The 20,456-nt window shown below is 40.1% G+C and overlaps 1 protein-coding gene across 1 annotated transcript in view; it reads right to left on the reverse strand.

Moving 5' to 3' along the window:
• Nucleotides 1-20,456, reverse strand: part of Col4a6 (collagen type IV alpha 6 chain) — a 298,224-nt gene that overhangs the window by 48,638 nt on the left and 229,130 nt on the right. The window contains exons 4-13 of the mRNA XM_047536018.1: nucleotides 19,965-20,099; nucleotides 18,577-18,621; nucleotides 13,220-13,336; nucleotides 10,850-10,918; nucleotides 9,183-9,218; nucleotides 5,642-5,704; nucleotides 4,644-4,679; nucleotides 4,418-4,459; nucleotides 2,937-3,029; nucleotides 1,307-1,360 (exon numbers count right to left, since the gene is read on the reverse strand). Coding sequence (XP_047391974.1) covers nucleotides 1,307-1,360; nucleotides 2,937-3,029; nucleotides 4,418-4,459; nucleotides 4,644-4,679; nucleotides 5,642-5,704; nucleotides 9,183-9,218; nucleotides 10,850-10,918; nucleotides 13,220-13,336; nucleotides 18,577-18,621; nucleotides 19,965-20,099 — 690 coding nt within the window. The remainder of the gene's footprint in view (nucleotides 1-1,306; nucleotides 1,361-2,936; nucleotides 3,030-4,417; nucleotides 4,460-4,643; nucleotides 4,680-5,641; nucleotides 5,705-9,182; nucleotides 9,219-10,849; nucleotides 10,919-13,219; nucleotides 13,337-18,576; nucleotides 18,622-19,964; nucleotides 20,100-20,456) is intronic.

Below are 20,456 nucleotides of genomic sequence, written 5' to 3' on the forward strand. Positions count from 1 at the left end.
TCCTGTCCCAAGTGGCCCACCCTGTTCCCCATCCACATTCTATCACTTTACCCATTTTCCATCTTTTATATGGTAATATATGAACTTTCTTTTTTTAATGGTGCTAGGGATGGAATCCTGAGCCTTGCACATGCTAGGCAAGCACTCTACCACTGAGCCACACCCCCAGCCCCTTAATTTGCTATGGATTTATCTGTTATTTATTTTCCATATCATCTGTCACTCCCATTACAATGTAATCACAATGATAGGGATTTTTACTTAGTTACTGTTGTAACCTCTTTTATGGTTTAGATATGAGCTGTCTCCCCAAAGCTCATGTATTAGACAACACAGGAGAGTTTAGGAGTGAAATGATTGAGTTATGAGAGCCTTACTGAAAGAATTAACTGGGTGCTAACTGTAGGCAGATAGGTTTTGGTGGAAGAGGCAGGTTACTGTGGGCATGCCTTTGGGGCTTACATTTTTCCCTTGTTGAGTGAAGTACTCTCTCTCTCTCTCTCTCTCTCTCTCTCTCTCTCTCTCTGTTTCCTGGTGAACATGTACTGAGTTTCTTTCCTCCTCCATGTCCTTCCATAGTAATGTCCTGCCTCACCTTGGGCCTAGAGCATGGAGTTGGCTGTTTATGTACTAAGAACTTGGAATTTATGAGCCCCAAATAAACTCTTCCTCCTCTAAAATTGTTCTTCTCAGGTCTTTTGGTCACAGCAGCAAAATAGTTGACTAAAACAGTCTCTGAGTTCAGCAGAACTCAGCAGAATACCTGTCATGAAGGAGCCCCCAAAAGGTATTTGCTTGAGTGGAAGAATCTAAGCTAGAAAGGCAGATCAAAATGTAAAGAAAGGATTACTAAGAACAGTTACCATTTACTGAACATTTGATATGTGCCCGGTATGCACAAAGCCTTTTTATTGCATATTATCTCATTTAATCCTTAGACTCTCTCTCTCTCTCTCTCTCTCTCTCTCTCTCTCTCTCTCTCTCTCTCTCTCCCTCTCTCTCTCTCTCTCTTTTAAAAACTTTTTTTAAAAAATCTAGAAACTGATGAAACCAAAAGTCAAGCCTGATTCTCTTCTAACTCTAGAGTTTAAGCTGATAATCTCTAAAATATACAGACTCAAGGAGAACCATGCTAATGTCCCCATGAGTTCAAGAATCAGGAATTTCCTTAAATGCCTTATAATATTGAGAATGGTGGCATTCTCTACAACCAGCATGAGAAGAGATCTTCCTGTTAGCTTTCTAGTACTAAAGGTTTTGTCCAATTCATCCCTTGAATACATGTTGACCAAGTAAGAAGACTTACCGGGAACCCTGGAGGACCACTCATGCCTGGGAAACCTGGAGGCCCTGGTTCACCCTGGAAAATATACCAAAAGCTAGTAAGTAGCAGCAGGGAGCAGCAAACACAAAGGATGGGTGGGCTGGGGTTGTGGCTCAGTGGTAAAGTGCTCGTCTAGCATGTGTGAGGCACTGGATTTGATTCTCAGTGCCACATAAAAATAAATAAAAAATAAAGGTCCACCAACAGCTGAAGAAATAGTTTTTAAAAATGTATTTGGGCTGGGGAGTGAGGAATTTAAGGATATCAGGATTGGGGAATCTAATAGTGTTGTAGATCCCCATGTTGCCCGACGGGCAGCTGAATCAAGATGTCTTGGTTTAGGGAGCCCTTTGCCATGTGGGAAGGATCAAGGCCCATGAGTGTCTAAATCAGAATCTCAAATGCACTGGTTATTTGGAAGACAAAAAGAATGACTATTTTCTTTCTTGTGGAAGAAATCTTTCAGTTTGATTTCCTGTAGCAAAATACAGGCTGCAGAGCAGTTCATGGTTTGGAAATAGGATAATAATGACAATTTGCATAGGCTCACATAGTGTTTTAATCTGCCTTTCCCTTATTTGCAAATTTATCTATGGGTACCATGGAAGGCTCCATAAGGTGTGCAAATGACCAGGGAGGCAGACAACCTCTTATATGCTCCTAGACTTTCCCAAACCAATTATTATTTCCTGTAAACCTGGAGGGTCCTGGAGCTATTGTTTCCACACAGGCAAATAGTAAAGAAATGAGACTAAACATGTTTGCCAGTCTGGGCCCTTTAGCCATGGGGAAAAAAATTATAAAACTCAAAGGAACCCTCAGAAGGAAGGGAATGCAGGTTAATGAAAGATATCTGCACACCTTAACAGAATACAAACAACCCTGCATATACTATGTACAGGGTTCAAATCCAACCCTGTACATAGTATATGCTCCCTCATGAAAAAATATAGATTATAAAATATCTCAGTTAAACAAGGTTACAGTTTAGGTTTTGGTAGTTTAGATCAGGTGAATTAGGACATCTACTACCACTTGGTGACAGTATATCCTACTGTAATGTCAAATTTTGAGGGCAAATGATGTCTTCAAAAATATAATTCAAATGGGATCCTAATTAGAATGTTACACTCCATGTATGTATAATATGTCAAAACACATTCTACCGTCATGTATTGTAAAAATAAAAAATAAAAAAAGATAACTCAAAAGGAAACATTTCTAACTTACATGTTCTGTCATAGTGCTTTGGGGACAACCTAAGTATTGGGATGCTTGGGAGTTAGAAGAAAAAACCCAAGTATTTAATTCTTATTTTAAGTTGTTCATCATATCACATATTGGATATGCAAGATTGAAACAGAGAAAATAGCATTTATGTGAATATCCAGAATCATGGGCACACTCACTCCTACACACCAAAAAACAGACACAAGCTTTTTAGAAAGCCTTTCACAAGGTAAAAAAGAAAGAAGGTTTTACTCTCACTTCCAAACAAAGGTTCATTACCTAAAACCTTCTATTTTTCAGAATAGTCTCATATTAGAGATGAATTCTGGTATCAATAAGAAAGGGATTACTAAAATTTTTTTCTATTCTAGCTTTTTAATACCTTGGATCCTTTCTTCCCTTTGGGGAATCCCATGAATTCTAGTTCCCCAGTAGATGGTGGTGGTCCTGCAGGGCCGGGGAGGCCAACATCCCCCTGTAAAATCAAAGGGAACATTAAACAAAGGCTAAACCACAGACTATTTTTCCAGAGGGTGAGTCTGTCCTCTGGATGTAATTCACAAATAAACTGTCCATTACTGTAGCTGTTTCATCCTTGCATCTATGAGGAAGCAAAACTCCTATTGCCAAGGGACTGAGAATTATAAATCTGACCAATTGAATTTTGTACCAGCACTGCAGAGGGAAGAAGCAAGATAGATAAAAGAAACCCACAGATTCATGGTTGCCATGGTCATGCACAAAAGGGTTTTTAGAAGAGAGCCACAAAGGCATTTGAACAAGGTGAACAGCTACCTCTTGGCAACAATGATTGACTCCAGCTGGTACAAATCTTTGCCAAGAACTCAGGCAGAGGCAATGAAGTATTTATTGGGACATTGGAGGCTACAGTTGCTCTTTCACAAAGCAGTGCTATCCACAAGAGCCAGTCAGGAAGAGGTGGATGGCAAGTTCCCAGCCTTGGTAGAGACTCCCAAATCACCATACAATTTATATAGAGGGAAATGAGGGAAGGAGAGAAATAAAAGAGAATGGTGAAAGGGAAGTTAAGAAAGAGAGATAAGAGATAGACAAGGATAGGGAGAAGAGAAAAAGAGGAGAAGGAAGGGCAGGAAGTATTAAGGGAAGGGAGGAAAATCAGAGAAAAGGAAGGAGAAGATAACAGAATATACAAAACCACAGGGAAATACCCAGGTGGAGGGAAGAACTATTTCAGGAGATTATATTTGTTAAGACAGATAAGAAGCAGGGAGATGACAGTATTTTGAAAGAAAAAGAACCACAAAAGCTGATGTGTGGCATATGTCCATGCAGCCCTCCAGGGATCCTATCAGGGAAATCTATGTGAATAGGAAATGCCCATTTCCTAAGGTGAAAAACCAATCTCCTATGGATCTTGAGGCTATCATGCTAAGTGAAATAAGCCAAACCCCAAAAGCCAAAGGCCAAATGTTCTCTCTGATATGTGGATGCTGGTTCACAATAGAGGCAGGGGAGGAGTGGAGATTCACCAGATTGGACAGGGGAGAATAGGGGTAAATGAGAGGGGATGGGAATGGGAAAGACAGTTGAATGAATTGGGCATAACTTTCCTATGTTCATATATGAATACACGACTGTGAAACTCCATATTATATACAACCACAGAATGGGAAGTTATACTCCATGTATGTATAATATGTCAAAATACATTCTACCGTCGTGTATAACTAAAAAGAACAAAACTGAAAATATATTATAAAATTTATTATAACATAAAAAAAAGAACCAACCCCCTTACACAAGCGGGCATGTGCTCCATGAAATCAGAGATGTTTCTTGGAGCATATCAAATGCAGATTTTACTTTCCAAAATCTATTTACCTTGACTCCTTTCTCTCCTTGGAAACCTAACCCCATGTTTCCCTGGGGCACAGGGGTACAGGGAAGGAAAAACAAAATCAATTACAAACAAGCTCCAGGAACTTAAATTGAAATGCAGTATTTTTTTTTCTTTTACCAGAAAGTAGGTTTAACCAAACCAGCTATCTCTCTGGAGAAACCAGAGTACTAACAGGAGACAAAATGCCATAAGACAACATATACTTACGTCAGGACCAGGGAACCCAGGGGGGCCTGGAGGACCCTAGATAACAAGAAAAGAGTTAGCACCTGTTATTTTCAGCAAAAAAGAATATGGGCATGTTGGAAGTCACTGGGGATAAGTCCTCCTCCTTGCTTGGTGAAGGCTGGCCTTCATATAGCAGATTCTAGCTCCTTCTCCCACAGTTTCTTTAATCTCCTGTCAAATCTCTCAAATTGACTTGGTAACCAAATTCATGCTAAGGAAATGAAGATTTCATGTGTCATTCTTCCCAACAGTTACAAAATTTAAAAAAAAATTAAGCTGTAGATGGACACGATACTTTCATTTACTTATCTTTTTATGTGGTGCTGAGGATGGAACCCAGTGCCTCACACATGCTAGGCAAGCACTCTACCACTGAGCCTCAATCCCAGACCCATAGGTCCAAGAATTTTAAATGATGACTTGATGAAACCAAGCCAAAGTCATAAGCAGAGGGATGGTATGCACTGCAGAGAACAGTCTGGGGACAGGGCTTTCCCAGAACCACAGTGAATTGGTTGTTTTTCTTATACCAGTGATACATATGTTTGATATCAGGAAAATAGGTAGATAAAGCCATCCAATATTCAATGCTGAGAAGAATTTTGAAGCTTCCTCAGTGTTCAGGGTATGTGACAGAAGTGGTGGTGGTATAATTGATTAGCAATGTCTGTCTTGGGTGAGGGATCAGAAGATAGCAAAAGAGATGTCACATATTTGCCATCCCTGGGCTATACTTTAAATTGAGTTGGATTAGGAGGCTTTGGAGTTACAGATTGAATGTTAAGAAAGACTCTGACAAATAAAGATAACCAATAGCTCCTAGCAAGAGCATGTTTCATTTTAATCCTCCAGGAAGGGAAGTTGTCTTTCTCCACTAAAAGGGCCTGGATACACAGGCTTACATTTAATCTGTGGTATGGTAAAGAAAACAATCATGTGAATTCTGTGATCACATATGCAATTTAAGTTGGTCTTACTTGTAATCCTGGTGGTCCTATGAATCCTGAATCTCCAGGAGATCCAGGTGGTCCACGTGGGCCCTAGAGAAGCAAGGTTTTTTTTATAGTCAAAAAGCAAGACAGTTTTCCAAGAAAAATGAAAATATCTATGTCCATAAAAATGCTACAAGAATGTTCATAGCAACTTTATAATAGTGAAAAAATGGAACTATTCCAGATATCCATTGATACAAGGACTGATAAATGAACTCTACTACATTCATACAGTGGCATAAATACTCAACAATAAAAAGTAGCAACCTACTGATATATGAAATGATGTGGATGAATCTCAAAAGCACTGTACTAAGTGAGAGAAGCTAGATTCAAAAGGATATACTTTATAATATTTCCCATATATGAAGTTATAAAGCAGACAGAAATTAATCTATGATGGAAAAAAACATAATGGTGGTTATGTTTGTGGTAGGGGCAAAGATTGACTGGCAGGAGGCAAGAGGGAATTTTCTGAGGTGATGTTCATATTATATACCTTAATAGAGTTTGGGTTACACAGTAGTATGCATTTGTGAAAACTCAGCAAATGTACATGCAAGATCTGTGAATTTTATTGTATATAAATTTTATATAAAAGGAAAGCCTGCAAACAAATATTGAAGTTTAATAATAGTATGCTATAATATTTAGGAGTAAGTGTTTCATTTTCTATAACTTTACTTTGCAGTGCAACAAAATTAGGATGAATTGATAGAAGGATGGACAGATGGATGGAGGAGAGATAAAGCAAGTATAATAAAATATTAATGGTATGGGTGTTCACTGAAAAATCCACTCAGTTTTACTCTATATTTTAATTGTTCTTACTAAAATGCTGTATAAAGGAAAAAAAAACTAAAAAGAAAGCAAAAGAGCTATTAAGTATCAGATTAAGTAAATGGCAAGACAAAGAATATTTCCATAGATTTTTAAAATTGCCAGAATTAAACAGGGGGCACTTCATAATGATAAATAAATCAATTCATGAAGAAGATGATATTAGATGTGTCTGTATCCAATAGTAGAGCTTCAAAGTATGTGAAACTCAAATTGACAGAACTACAAGGAGAAGTTGGCAAATCCACGATTATAGTTGGAGATTTTAATATCTCTCCCTCAGTAATTAATAGAACTAAAAAAAATGAGGACATTGAAGATCACAAAAACATTGTCAACTACTTTGTTCTAATGGATACTATTTAGATCATTATACTCAACAATGACTGAATACATGTTTTGTCAAGCATATATGGAACATTCACCAAGATAGACCATAAAGACCATAAACTAAACTTCAGCAAGTTTAAAAGAACTGGAATCACACACAGCATGCCTTCTTAACTGCAATGAAATCAAACTAGAAATCATTAGAAAGATAATCTAGAAGGTTGTCAAATATTTGGGAATGAAACAACACACTTAAATACTCCATGGGTCAAAGAAAAAGTCAGAAGGGAAATTAGAAAATGTTTAGAACTGAACACCAATTCTAAAGGCAACACAGAGAAATCAAGCGAAAGATTGGAGAAATGTAAGACCTAGTTCCAATGGGGACCATGTAACCTAATTCACTATTACGGTATATACATGAACATCAATCAGAATATTCCCTCCTGCCCCTTCCCAGTAAATCTTCGCCCCCATCCCAAGGCTAACAGAGGTCAGAACTTAGGAGGAAGAAATAGGAGTTTAAGTATAGTTCCTTAGAATGAATGATAGTATGAACATTGCTTTGAAAAGAAGAGCCTGTTTTCTCTTTACTGATCACAAATCTCTTGTTCAGTTATTGAACACCCTATCCTCAAATCTAAGCACTGATGACTGAGTAAATAGACACCATACCTTTGTGGACAGGGAACAAATCCCTAAGCATAGCTATGTAGCAAAAACAGTGTATATTATTCTACAAACATAATGAACACACCATCTAATCCTACTTTGTGTAGCTCTAGGGGACCTATATGCCCTTGGCCCTTACTCATCTTTGTTTTTGTGTAGGCTTGCATACCTCGAATTTCCTGCCTAAAGTCTCCTCCCACTGCCTGCAAGTCTAAACACCATCCATTCTTGTGAGAGGCCATCTTCTCTCTCTAAGACACAAGTCTCCCACGATGCATCTTTAGGTGAGTCACACCTCTTCTTCTAAGTTGCTATGGAATTCTTCTTTTCTTTTACAATCTTTATTTTAAATTGATATTTTAAAACAGTAAATTATCTTTCACAGCAGTGCCTCCTAGTCTGGTAACTGCTGTGGAATTCTTATAACTCATTCCTTCTATGAGTTTCTACATGGGGGGGCAGGGACTGTATCTGTGTTGACTTAGGGATCACTCATAGCACTTTGCTCATATGAAATGCTCAGTATCTGTTGAGGACTGAAAATGAAAGGAAGGGAAAAAGGAAGGAATACAGGAAAGAAGGAAGAAATAAGGAGAAATTGTTAGGCTACTTCAAAGGAAAGTGATGACTATGAAGAATTTCAAGGAAAAAGAAAACTCTTCTTTTTACTGGGGTTTGAACCTAGGGATCTTCTACCACTGAGCTATATCTCCAGCCCCTTTTAGTTTTTATTCGGAGATAGGTCTCACTAAATTTCCCAGGCTGGCCTTGAACTTGGGATTTTCCTGCCTCAGCCTCTTGGATTGCTGGGATTACAGATGTGTGCCACTGTGCCCAACAAACAGAGATCTTTTTAATACAACTAAGGTCTTTCATGAATAATTATCACTAAAAAAGAATTTTTTGTATGGAATACCTTTTGAGTAAGTGTGTTTTACTTCTTTTGTACAGAACTGAACACTTAGTAGATGCTTGCTGAATGAAAAGCAAAATACTTAGAAAACAGTAATCCCCCCTCATCCATGGTTTCATGTTGAATGCTTTAAGTTACCTCCAGTCAACCACAATTTGAAAATATTAAATGGATAAAGTATCATAGTGCTTATGTTCAAATAACCCTTACATAGTAGCCTAATGTTATATCCCAATGCCTAAGTCATTCACTTCACTTGATTTCATCACATATCTTCAAAGAAGGGTGAATACAGTATGGTAAGTTATTTTGAGAGAAAGCAAAACAGAGCAGGGTAGAGAGAGGACATTCACATAACTTTTATTACAGTGTATTATACTTGTTTCATTATTGGTTATTATTGGTAATCTCTTCCTGAGTCTAAATGACAGATTAAACTTCATCATATGTCTGTACATATAAGAAAATACACAGTGTATATAGAGGGTATATAGAAAGGACGCCAAGGTTTCAGGCATCCTTTGGCAGTTTTCTAACATATCTCCCACCGATAAAGTGGGGCTACATAGGTCACTGGCCTAATGTCTGAAAGCCTGTCTGTTGTGAAACTTGAGGTGGACAGTTCATCTTCTCGGTAGCTTCTCATCAGGAAAATGGGAATTGTATGACCTGTTCTACCTCAACTCTCTAGATTTTCCTTAAGAATCTCTATGAAGACCTTCAAACACCATACAAACAACAAAAGAGCTCAATACATCAATAACAACTTACAGTGATTCCGTCCAGTCCAGGTAGGCCAGGATCCCCCTGAGAAACAGACAAAGACAGGACTCTGAAGAGATTAATCAATCAGGCCTGCATTATTTTAAACAACTAAACTAAGATTCATGGAGATAAAATGCATTACTGAAAACATGGGCCTCCTCTGCCAGTATCTCATGTTTTAAATAATGCATTAATTGGACATATTCAACCATTTACTTTTTTCCTATGAAAAATCTGGACTCTTGAAAACAAATATTATAGCCTTGGCTGAACAGGATTTCATATTTTACTTGGATTAATTAATTTTCACCTTTGCTAGGAACTTATCAATTAGAAACTGCTTCTGCGGGCTGATGATTTTCCTGCTCTTTTTAGAGGAAGGCAAAGCTACCTTCCCGTGTGCCTTCATCCCCAGAGAATCTGTGCCCATATGTATACAATGCAAATCAGACATTTCAAGGGAAAATCAACAGAGCATACAGTCTCTGATTACGTTTTAATTACTTTGCAGCATCTTAAGTCACTGTATGAATCTGTAATATAACTATCTTGTGGAAATTGTTGTGTTCCACTGGATCTAGGGTCTCTTTGATTTTGGGCGAAACCATTTAATCAATATTTGCTAAGACAATGGCTATTTTGACAACTACTAGTCTTACCCCACTTGGCTCACAGTCAAAAATCCACTCTCTGTAGCATGGAAATAGTACTGCCTGGGGCTAAACTCTTTGGTGAACTGGCTTTGTGGCTTTGAACAAGTTACCAAGCCTCAGTATTTCTATCTGTAAAGTGAGCAATGAAAATCTGATAATCACAAGGTTCTTCCCATTTCTAACATCCTATTTTATGTTTACAACACCTATATTCAATATGCCCAAACCCTGGATCATCTCTACTTGTCCAGTTACCCAGCCCCATCAATGCCTTCCAAAGTAGTTTCCGGTGTCCCTGGCTCTGTGCACAAAAATGCCATCAAGTAGCTGAGTGAGCTTTGCACATCTTCCCCCCAGATGTTGGGCCCTTAGATTCTCATCTGCTACCAGGGCAATGATGGGTTCCTTTCTTACTCTGCAAAGGAAAAGGGTCAATCATTTGGAAGCAGGGTTTACTGAGACCCCATAAGGATACCAGGCAGCATATACCAAAAGTACAGTCACAAGAAAAAAGAAGGTTCTTGACAAGAGATGAAAGTTTCCATCCAGCTGCAGAGCTGATGAGCAAGTTTTTGCACACATCCAAGGGCCCACCTAGGGTAGTAGAATGGTATGCAAAAGCAGTGCAGGCCAGGCCAGGATCCTGGACTAGTGGCCACACTGAGATGGGCATGAATTCAAACTAAGATATACACATGTCAAGGATTCTAGGATATTCAAAAGATATCTGCCTCTAGAAAACATCTAGGCTTGTCAAAGAAAATTATACCCATGCGAACTGTGTGTCTCTTATTTTTGGTCTAGATCCTATAAGGCAGATCTCTTTGGCAGTATAGTTGCAAACATTTCTGTCAGTGTTTCCACCACAAAAGCTCAGAATCTTTTAAATCCAGCTTGGTGTGCTCCTTAAATAGAGACACAGATGCTAGTTGTAGAAGTATTCTTTTTATTGGAGGTGGGGCCCAGTCCTGGGAAACCCCGCTTACAACCTACTCAGCTGGCTGCCTTAGAGACTCTTACCTTTATTCCTGCAAAACTGCCTGGAGAAGGAACAGGTTCCCCTTTTGAGCCTTTCTGACCAGGGAGCCCCTGAGAAAAATATCAGGAGAAACTTGTGAAGAAATACATGCATGCATAATTTTATTAATAGTATGATCTGATCAGATGGAAGATGGAACAATGAGAGCCTGAAATTATTTGGCTTACTCTATGACAGAACTGGCTGTGCTAAGGGGCAAAGCACAGCCCCTTAATAGGTGCTGGTGTCTCAAAGTTGGATGTCTATTCCTCCATTACCCAGGTCAAAAGAATAGGGGTTAGACAGAAGAAAACTTTACATTTATTCATACCACTGATCTGAACAAACACATAATCCATAAACCTAGAGTTCACTACTCTGCCCACAAGAGGTATAAGACACACAGGGCATTTGTCTAGGACAAAGGTCAGCAAAGTTTTTACATAAAGAGCCAGATATTAAATAATTAAGGCTTTGTGGGTCACATCTGGAACCTGCCTTATATTTTTCTTGTGCTTTCTTTAAAAATACCTTTCAAATGTAAAAACAGGTTATAGGCCAAATGCCATTGTGGGCCAGTTGGTAGGCCCTGGCCTACAAGATACCTATAAAATCATGTTCATTCTGGGTTTCTACCACACAACCTCCACTTCAACACCTGCGTAAGAAGCTGGAGTGTCTTGCTGTTAACATGGAAAACAGCTCAAAAGTACCCAATCCTGGTCTTTGAATCAGATTTTTTTTTTGCTGTCTCAGTGGCAGAAGCTGGCTGATATCTTCTACAGTTTGTCCTCCTGGGGAAAACCAATGTCCTTACATCTAAGGGGAAGTCAGGATTAGTACTGGGGGAAGGGATAAGCTTTGGGGACTGAAGTGTTGACTGAATGATGGATTCTTTGAGCGCAGGGACCATTGGTATTATAAAAGAACAACATGGTCCCAGAAGCACAGACCAGTTTCTTTCCTAACACTGCTTGTTTGCCCTTATTCTTGTGGTCACTATTCTTTTCAAAGATGCTTCAAAGAAGCTGATTGAATAGAGATTCCTGGGTATTCAGCAGGGGGTAAGGTTCAGCTTAGTAAAATACATTCCCAAATTCCTATTTAGGCTTAAGGTGAGGTTTAGGGACAGGATTAAGTTTCTACCCTTGTCCTTTGTTCATCGGGGGATGTTTTATTACCTCAGGATCTCTATTCTCCTTGGGGGCAGAATTCCCTTTCCCTTCTCACCACAGAAGTATTCTATTCCCCTCCCCTGTTGCCATGGTAATATTTGAAGGCCTTTGTGATGCACACAGATTATTCCATGTTAGGAATATATCTTTTTCTACAGCTCCCCCCAGCTATACATTGGTTTTGGTCGTTAGGTGTCAAGGTCCTTTATTGCCAATCTGGGGTTTGTGATTTGTCTGTTTGTCTATCTCACTTTCTCACAGGTATACCCACAACCTAGTTACTGAAGGCAATGGTGATGCTATTCTAGTGAAATGCCAATTAATTCTTGAAGCTATGAAACTGTTTAATGGATAGTGTGGTTTCTAGTTAAAAGTCTCACATAAGAACCCTTATTAATTGAGATTTTTTTCAAGTGAGGTCAAAAATTGGCTTGAAATGTGTTATTTTCTCTTTCCAGTCACTTTAAAAAATCAGCCTTGCAAGGATATGATATGTACTAGAGATTCCTAAGATCCAAATATCTGAGGCCTATCTGGATGAATGGAATTAAGTAAAAGTGGTGACACTGGTATCCAATAAATACTTTATTAACCCTACAATCAGGGGTTATGATGTGGGGTGAAGACAAGCTTTTCTCAACCACGGAACCATTGACACATTGTGTCAAAGGATTCTTTGACTTCTTTTTAGGAGGAGGCTATTCTGTGCCCTCAATCATGACATGCAAAGATACTAGTAACAATTGCCAAATGTCCCCTGAGGGGGAAAAATCACCTGATTAAGTACCACTGGTACATAGCAAGCTTGCCAAGCCTCTGGGTTCTCATTAGTGCTTCTATGATTGCATGTAAGCCTTCCAAGCATTTCTCAGTATCCACTGATGTGGGAACATGTCAGATAGCCCAAGTGTGTATTTTGCTCTGAAATGTACTATAACCTTTTAACAGTCTTGCCAATTCCAAAAGCAACACTAAAAGAGCAAAGTGAAGTAGTGTGGCCTGTGTATGCCCCTCTGCAACTGGTATTCTTTAGACTTCTGCTGCTGTTGTGCTGCCAACACAGATTCCAGCTTTGGACAGGGGGCTGCAGTGACTGCCCCGAAGAGGCTTAATAAGATTTCCAGATGAGCAGAAAAAGAGTATATCTGAAGGCAAGCAATGCTGTTTAAATTCAAGTGCAAAGATCTGGCAGCATACAGGTGGTCCAAGAATCCCAGGATAGCCATCAGGGCCTGGAAATCCAACAGCTCCTTTAGTTCCATTACAGCCATCTAGGCCAGGCGGACCTCTGGGGCCTGGCTGTCCAGGGTGGCCCTGTTCAAATAGAAAAGGAGAGATCAAGTCAGCCACAGGATTGTCAATTAATCCAAAAAGCTCCACAGTGAGAAAAGTCAACTACGCTGGCTAAACTCTTGGCTCCTTGTCCACTTGCTTAACCCCATCACATATGCTCTCATACCTTTCTTTTAGACTCAGATACATGTGTCTAATCGCAGCTCAAAGATACCTCTCCCCAAAGGATCAATACTTTAATAGGATTCAAACTGAAACTGAAGGGATCAAGCACAAACAGATGGGATACACAAGGTGCTACAACTTTACATTCCCTGGGTTCAAAGATGTACTGAAGTGGAGCTTAGCAATCTGGCAGCTGAACCGCTCACAAGAGGGAATCATGCCAGGTCTTGGGATTCCTCAGACCAGACAGATACTGGGAAGTCTGGCACGATTTCTCTATTGGAAGCTCTGCATGGGAACCGATGCTGGATTTTGGTCTACAGAGCAGAAGCAGTTTCCATAGTGCCTCCTCTCCTGAAATCTGCTTGACCCAAAATAAGCAAGTCCTGCAAGAACCACACTTCCAATCTCATTTCCTCACAATCACATGTCAGGTTACTGCCTCATTTAGGGAACTGTGTCTTCTCCTCAGGAAGAGATTCTGGGAGTCTTCATTGGGAGACATAGGCTACAGATTGGAGCAGGAGGAGACTAAGCATAGGTATTTATTCCCCCAGGTCCTTGTTCCCTGGCTATATTTCTGGTAGTAGCCACATTTCTACATAGTCTTAGGTCCACTTGGGCAAGTTATTTCATGGTTCCAGGTCTCAGTGGGTTCCAGTACTATGATTCCATTTTTCCCCTTTGGGTCTAGGTTGTAAATAGCTTTCAGTTAGCTAATTTACCATCAATTGTTTCCCTTAATCCCTCCCACATCCTTTAAATATACTCTTTATTCAAGTCTATTCAGTTAAACTCTTTGGGTATACTGCCTACTTCCTGCTGGGGTCCTAATCACCACTGTAAAATGTCCCAGAGGAACTTCTTAGCGGTATCTCTCAGCTGGGTAGCAAGATTAAGTTAAAGCAAGACAACAGGCTGGTGCAGGGGTCTTCCTTGCTCCCAGGACTTTTGATTCTGTTTAACAACAAACAAATCATTTCCCTTTGCCTGGATTCTCCTTTGGTGTCCTCATTTTTCATATGGGCTCAATTCTTTAATAGTTTTGTCACCTAAATTCCTAATTTCTTACCTGAGGATTCTAAGGGTATCTGTTCACTCTTTTCTACATTAGTGGAATTCTCTAGAATTAAACTCTGATCTCTAACTCAGACATTCCAGCCCTTTCTCATCCAGCTGATATGAGATGGTGGATAATGCACGTTTTGGGCCAGTCAGGCTTGTGCTACAATGCTAGCTTTACCTCTCTCTAGTTGAAGCCTCAGTTCCTTCATCTATAACGTGGAGATGAATAACACTTACTTTATAGGGTTGCTGTCAACTTTAAAAATGAATCATGCCAACCCCATTGCATTCTGGTCAAAATCAAGTAGGATTAGGTTTACTAAGTAGGTGCTCAATAAATGGTAAGTGTTCTCCCAGGCAAGTTCAGCAAGGGTAAACCACAGGGCTAAGCTCAACCTCCCTCTTAATTCTCAGGGCCACAGAAATTCTGGTACTTTTGCCCTTTCTGGTTATAAGTAATGATTTTACATATGTGTGTGCCAGTTTTCCAAGAAAGTGCAGCTCTTTGAGGAAGGAAGTCATAGTTCAATGTAGCCATAAGGGACTGAGCACACAGACTAGGATTACCTGCTGTATTTCAGAAAACAGTGTTCCTTAGAACCCAGTTTCAAAGTTTCCATTTGGTGAGTGGTATGTGTCCACTTTGGGGATATAAAGCTGGTGTGCTCATTTATAAGTCTCCAGGCAGGGAAATGTTTGAGGTTGATTCCATGAGAAAAGATAAACATAAATTGCAAAAAGACAACTTGAAAACCTCTGTGCCCAACTTATTTGAACTGCAAGCATTTGACAAACATACATTTCTTATGGGTACCCACAGCCCAAACTCACAGCTCAGACATCATTAAAAGCCACAGCCCTACTATCCTCAGTCTACATTGTTGTAATGTAGAAAATCTTAGTGAATGCTTGTTTGTTCATTCTCTCCACTGGTCACTGTGCCCATTGGTGCAAAGACTCAGATTATCATAAAATGATTACTTACACATTCATGTTGAAACTGCCTACATGACAACAAAGATGGAGTTTTGGGACCCAAACCTGTGACACTTATGTTAATGATCAGCCTATATTAAGAAGGAAACCAGATCCATGCAGTAATCCAGTTCAGCAAGTTGTGTCGGAGAAGCTGTTGGTTTCAGCCAAATCGCTTAATAAGTTGTAAAAAGTCTGACTGCTCCAATGGCGTCTGTATTTCCCTCTGTCTGAAGGAGTCATGCCAGCCTGAGAATTATTTCATGAAAAAAATAGGTCCTAGAGGTTGGAGTCAGTCCTCTAAATCTTTTTAGATATCCTGAGGGATGTTGAACTCAACTCTAGGCCTCCAGAGCCTCTGGGAGGAGCAGAAAATTTAATCTGTGCTCTCAGGGAGTTATATGAGACTATCACATAGGACAACCAATAACTACCATGGGGCTCTATGTAATGAGGAGTTAGAGCATGTGAGACATTCACCAAGGCCTCCTGGGACCTTAGAGATGGAAGGAAGAGGTAAGTACTGAACAAAGGATGCTCAATATATACTTCTTAATTAGCTGGAAGAGAGGAAAGGAATAAGGGAGAAGGATTTCATGGAGTAATGAAGCTTGGGTCCTAAAGCTAGAGCATTCACAAGTCAAAAGAAAACAGTCAACCTTCGGTCAAGGGAGTGGCAGTGTCTACTGGGAACAGCAAGCTCATTGGGGGAGTCTGGACAGCTGCAACTCTATCAAGCAATGAAGACCCAAAGAGAAGCGATCAACTCCTGCAATCTCTAGAGCTCTCTTGGTTACAAGTTGAAGTCAGAAGTGTCCAGCTGGACCTGGGGACAGGTTCTAGCTCCAATTTGGAAATAGTCTGGGCCTCATATGATTTACTTATTCTACTTTCTACTTCCCATTAAAAAGAGACTGCAGGAGGAAGGGTGCATTAACACTGCAAGCTCCAAATCCCCCACTCGTCTCTGGCAAAGCCAGGTCCATAGGATGAATGAACAGTAGAGGCTGCTTCCAGTTTTCTAGTTTCTCTTACCCTTGGTTCCCAGAATATACACACTCTGAGTGGAGACTGGCTAACGTGACTGTAGAAACACAGCCATAAGAAAATGCCAGGAGATGTCATGAAAGGATGGCCATACCTGAAAGCACCCAGAAAGCACTTCAGACACAGGAACTCATGCAAGAGATTTTATTAAGCAAACAGGCAGTGTCTCCCTGTAGGGTGAGAGAGAAAATGAGAGGAAAAGAGAGAGAGAGAGAGAGAGAGAGAGAGAGAGAGAGAGAGAGAGAGAGAGAAAGCCAGGAGGAGAGAGCATGAAAGGGAGGAGAGAGAGAGAGAGAGAGAGAGAGAGAAAATGGCAGGGGAGCTATTCTTAAGTAGTTCGCAGGCTAATAACAGACCGATGACTGATGAGAATGTTCACAGGCTGACAACCTGGACCAATGACTGCCAAGAATGTTCACAGGCTGATGAGTGGATCAATGACTGGCTAGGATGTTTGCAGGCTGACAATCTGGACCAATGACTGTGAGAATGTTCACAGTCTGACGAATGGACCAATAGCTGGCTGGGATGTTCACAGACTCACAATCTGTGCTGTAAAATGGTATGGGGGAGGGAGAATAATAGCAGATCTGATGCCAATAATACCCATTCACTTTATTTTCCCACTGTCCTATTTCTGGGCATTTTTCAGACTCTGCATTTAAATAGAATGCAGAAATGTGAGAGCTGACTTGTTGATATGTGCAACAAATACAAGAAGACCTTCTATTCTCCAAATCCACAAATGTCTATCAGATCTTGGGAAAAAATGGACCAGATGATAATATCTTTGAGGGCATAGGCATAGTCATATGCTTCTGCTATATCCCCACAGTATAGTACTAGAACATATCAGATGATCATAAAATTCTTTTTTTTTTTTTGTGGTGCTGGGGATTTGAACCCAGGGCCTTAGGGCTTGCGAGGCAAGCACTCTACCAACTGAGCTATATCCCCAGCCCCATGAAATTCTTATAGGTTAACACAAAGAAATCTGCAACCCCTTCCTTAATACTAGATTATGTAGCATAGCAAAAGAAATTGTTAAGTCTAGGACTTCCCAAACCATGTTTTGATATGGATCAGAACTTCTTAGAGGTTGTTGGAAGGATGAAGGCATACTCTAGGGCCCCCTCAAATGGAGGATCTTCACTTTTTGGTTTTTGCTCTGTATGCTGATTTTCCTGCACAAGATCTGCTCTTCTCTTAAACAAGACTGAAAATCATTGCAATAGACCAACAGCCCAGGCTAAAGATTGAATATAATAAAAGTAACTATGGGCAAAACCAAACTATGGTAGCCAGTAAGTTCCAAAACACAATACAATAGGATTTTAAAGGCTGGGGAAATGTTACCATGGAATCTCCAGCAGTGGGTTAAGTGGAGATATAGGACAAAGATGGAGAAACTATGGGATTGGGTTGTATGGAATGGAAAATGAGATGTCTGCAAGCTCCCACCATACTACTTATATATAGCAAAACAAAGGTCCACAGGACGAATGAAAGAGTCTATGTCCAAGTGATCTTTTTAAAATGTAAAGGGAAATTCACTCTGAAATGAAGTAAAGCTGAAAAGATCAACATGCTGAAACAAAATATATCAAGATATCATTAAGGACTTCTTCTATCTAATTTTCAAGTACTTTCCCAATTCTCCTATAATGAGCATGTATATGGTTTAATATGGCTCAACCTCTGCACCTTAGAAACAGTCCCTCATCTCCAAAGCTCCCCTCAACTCACAAGACCCTACTCATTTGGTCTAAAATATCAATGGTTTCTTATGGATGCCCATGTCCCTCCACCCCTCAAAGGTCTGACTTAGAGCTTCCTGAACTTGAGTCCAAGGGTAACTGTGACCACTGCCCTTCAAATCTTACCAAATGCATCTCAATATTCGACCCTAAGCATGATTGCATGAGACAGGATGTTGCTAAGGCCAAAGTACTCCAGCTATGAAGTAGAACCTACAGGATGAAATTAAAAATGCTTCCATGGACACTTACTGGAATTCCATTGATGCCAAGAAAGCCAGGAACTCCCATGGGACCCTAAAAAAAGGAGTAGGCAGAAGAATGTAAGAGACAATTCATTGTATATCTGCTAGATATGGTAGGTTTGTTTATGTGAATCACAGACCTAAGTTTTTAAGATATGTTTTGTATTTCCCTTGCCATGCTGTGTGGCCTTGTTTTCTACTTCAGTACCAAGTGATCACTTGCTTCTACCTAAGGTCTTGGATGTGTCTGTGTTCTGAGATGAGTTATCATGTAGTATAGTGTTAAGTCTTAAAATTAATGCCAAATATCACATGCTGCTTTGACATCTGGAGAAACCCAGGAGGGCTTCGAGAGGCCTAACCATGAGTTCTCTCCCCACCTGCTCTTTCAGATAAAGTCCTGTAGCCAAACCACCCTCTTTGTCAAATGGACCAGGTGCAGTTTCTGCTTATCCCTGAATAGCTATTTCAATATCCTGCTGGACCACTGAATTATTCAAACAAGTCAAATCACATCGTCCTTCAGGAACCAGGACTCCTGATACATGAAGTCTGCCTCCTACAGCCTCTTAGTTTACTCTTCCTAAGTGTGATATCTGTGTGGTCTTGCATGGTATGCTGTGTCCTCCTACCCTGAGCTGTGAGTCTATATAACTAATAAACCATTATCGACCTCATCTGTTCAGTGTTAGGTGTCGTGTCTTCAGCCATTCCCATTATTCTACTGTGAGAATCTCTCCCTCACCAACCGGGTTAATAGGAGGTGATTACACTAGGCAGGGAACATAAACTGAGCTGCTAAACTCGGTTGACCTGACACCATGATATTATCACTCTTCTTTTGTGTAATTCTTTTCTTCCATCTGTGGCTCAGATTGCTTCCAAACCTTCTGAGTTCTTGCCTCCCAGTCTCCTTTCTGGTATTCTTGTTCTCTAGTGTCCTGCCAAATGGACTTCTGATATGTGCCCAGTTCAAACCCACATGATTTCTCACCACGATGAGTTCACTTGTCTGGCAAATAGGTTATGTATGCACTTTACAGTTTCCTTGCCATGAGAGTCTCTCCAGAAATGGGCTGGACCATCAGTAGCATATCACCCACTTCATCTCTCTTTTTTAAAATTTTTAGTTGTAGATGAACATAATATCTTTATTTTATTTATTTATTTATATGTGGTGCTGAGGATGGAACCCAGTATCTCACACATGCTAGGCAAGCACTCTACCACTGAGCCAAATCCCATCCCCTGTCTCATCTCTTATTAAAGTATGTAGCTGGACACTGAAGAAATTCACTAAGTATTATTTCCATAATTAAGCAGAATTGAGATTGACAACGTTTGGTCTTAATGCTTATGTCCCATGACAGGAAAAGCAAGATTTGGTGATCTTACCTTATCTCCTTTTGGTCCATATGGTCCCAGAGGGCCTGGGGAGCCCTTTTCCCCTTTCAACCCTGATAAACCAGTAGGGCCAGCAAATCCTTCAGGACCTGTGGGACCTTGAAATCCAATTGGTCCAGGTCGCCCCTAAGATGGTAAGAAGGAGTGCAATTAGTCAACACAGAACTCAACATCAACACTTTCCATTTTCCCATGCACAAAGAACACTGTCACCACTTCATTAAATAATTTTGGCTTACAGATCTCTGAGGCATGCCAAAGTTCCAGACAAGGATCAGAAAATGCTATTTTAGGGGCTGCTAAGCTTATTTGGATAGAACACATTTTATAAGCTCATTTAATAAGATTCATGTGCACCAAGATCCTTCAACTTTGTACTTCTTAGGAGATTAGTTATTCAGGCTGGATAATATTGTCTTCTTCCCAGTGAATGCCAGACCATCCATCAGATTGTCAAGAGTGAAAGAACAGAACACCAGAGAA

This window comes from Sciurus carolinensis, chromosome X (assembly GCF_902686445.1).
Source record: "Sciurus carolinensis chromosome X, mSciCar1.2, whole genome shotgun sequence".
Classification (NCBI taxonomy): Eukaryota; Metazoa; Chordata; class Mammalia; order Rodentia; family Sciuridae; genus Sciurus; species Sciurus carolinensis.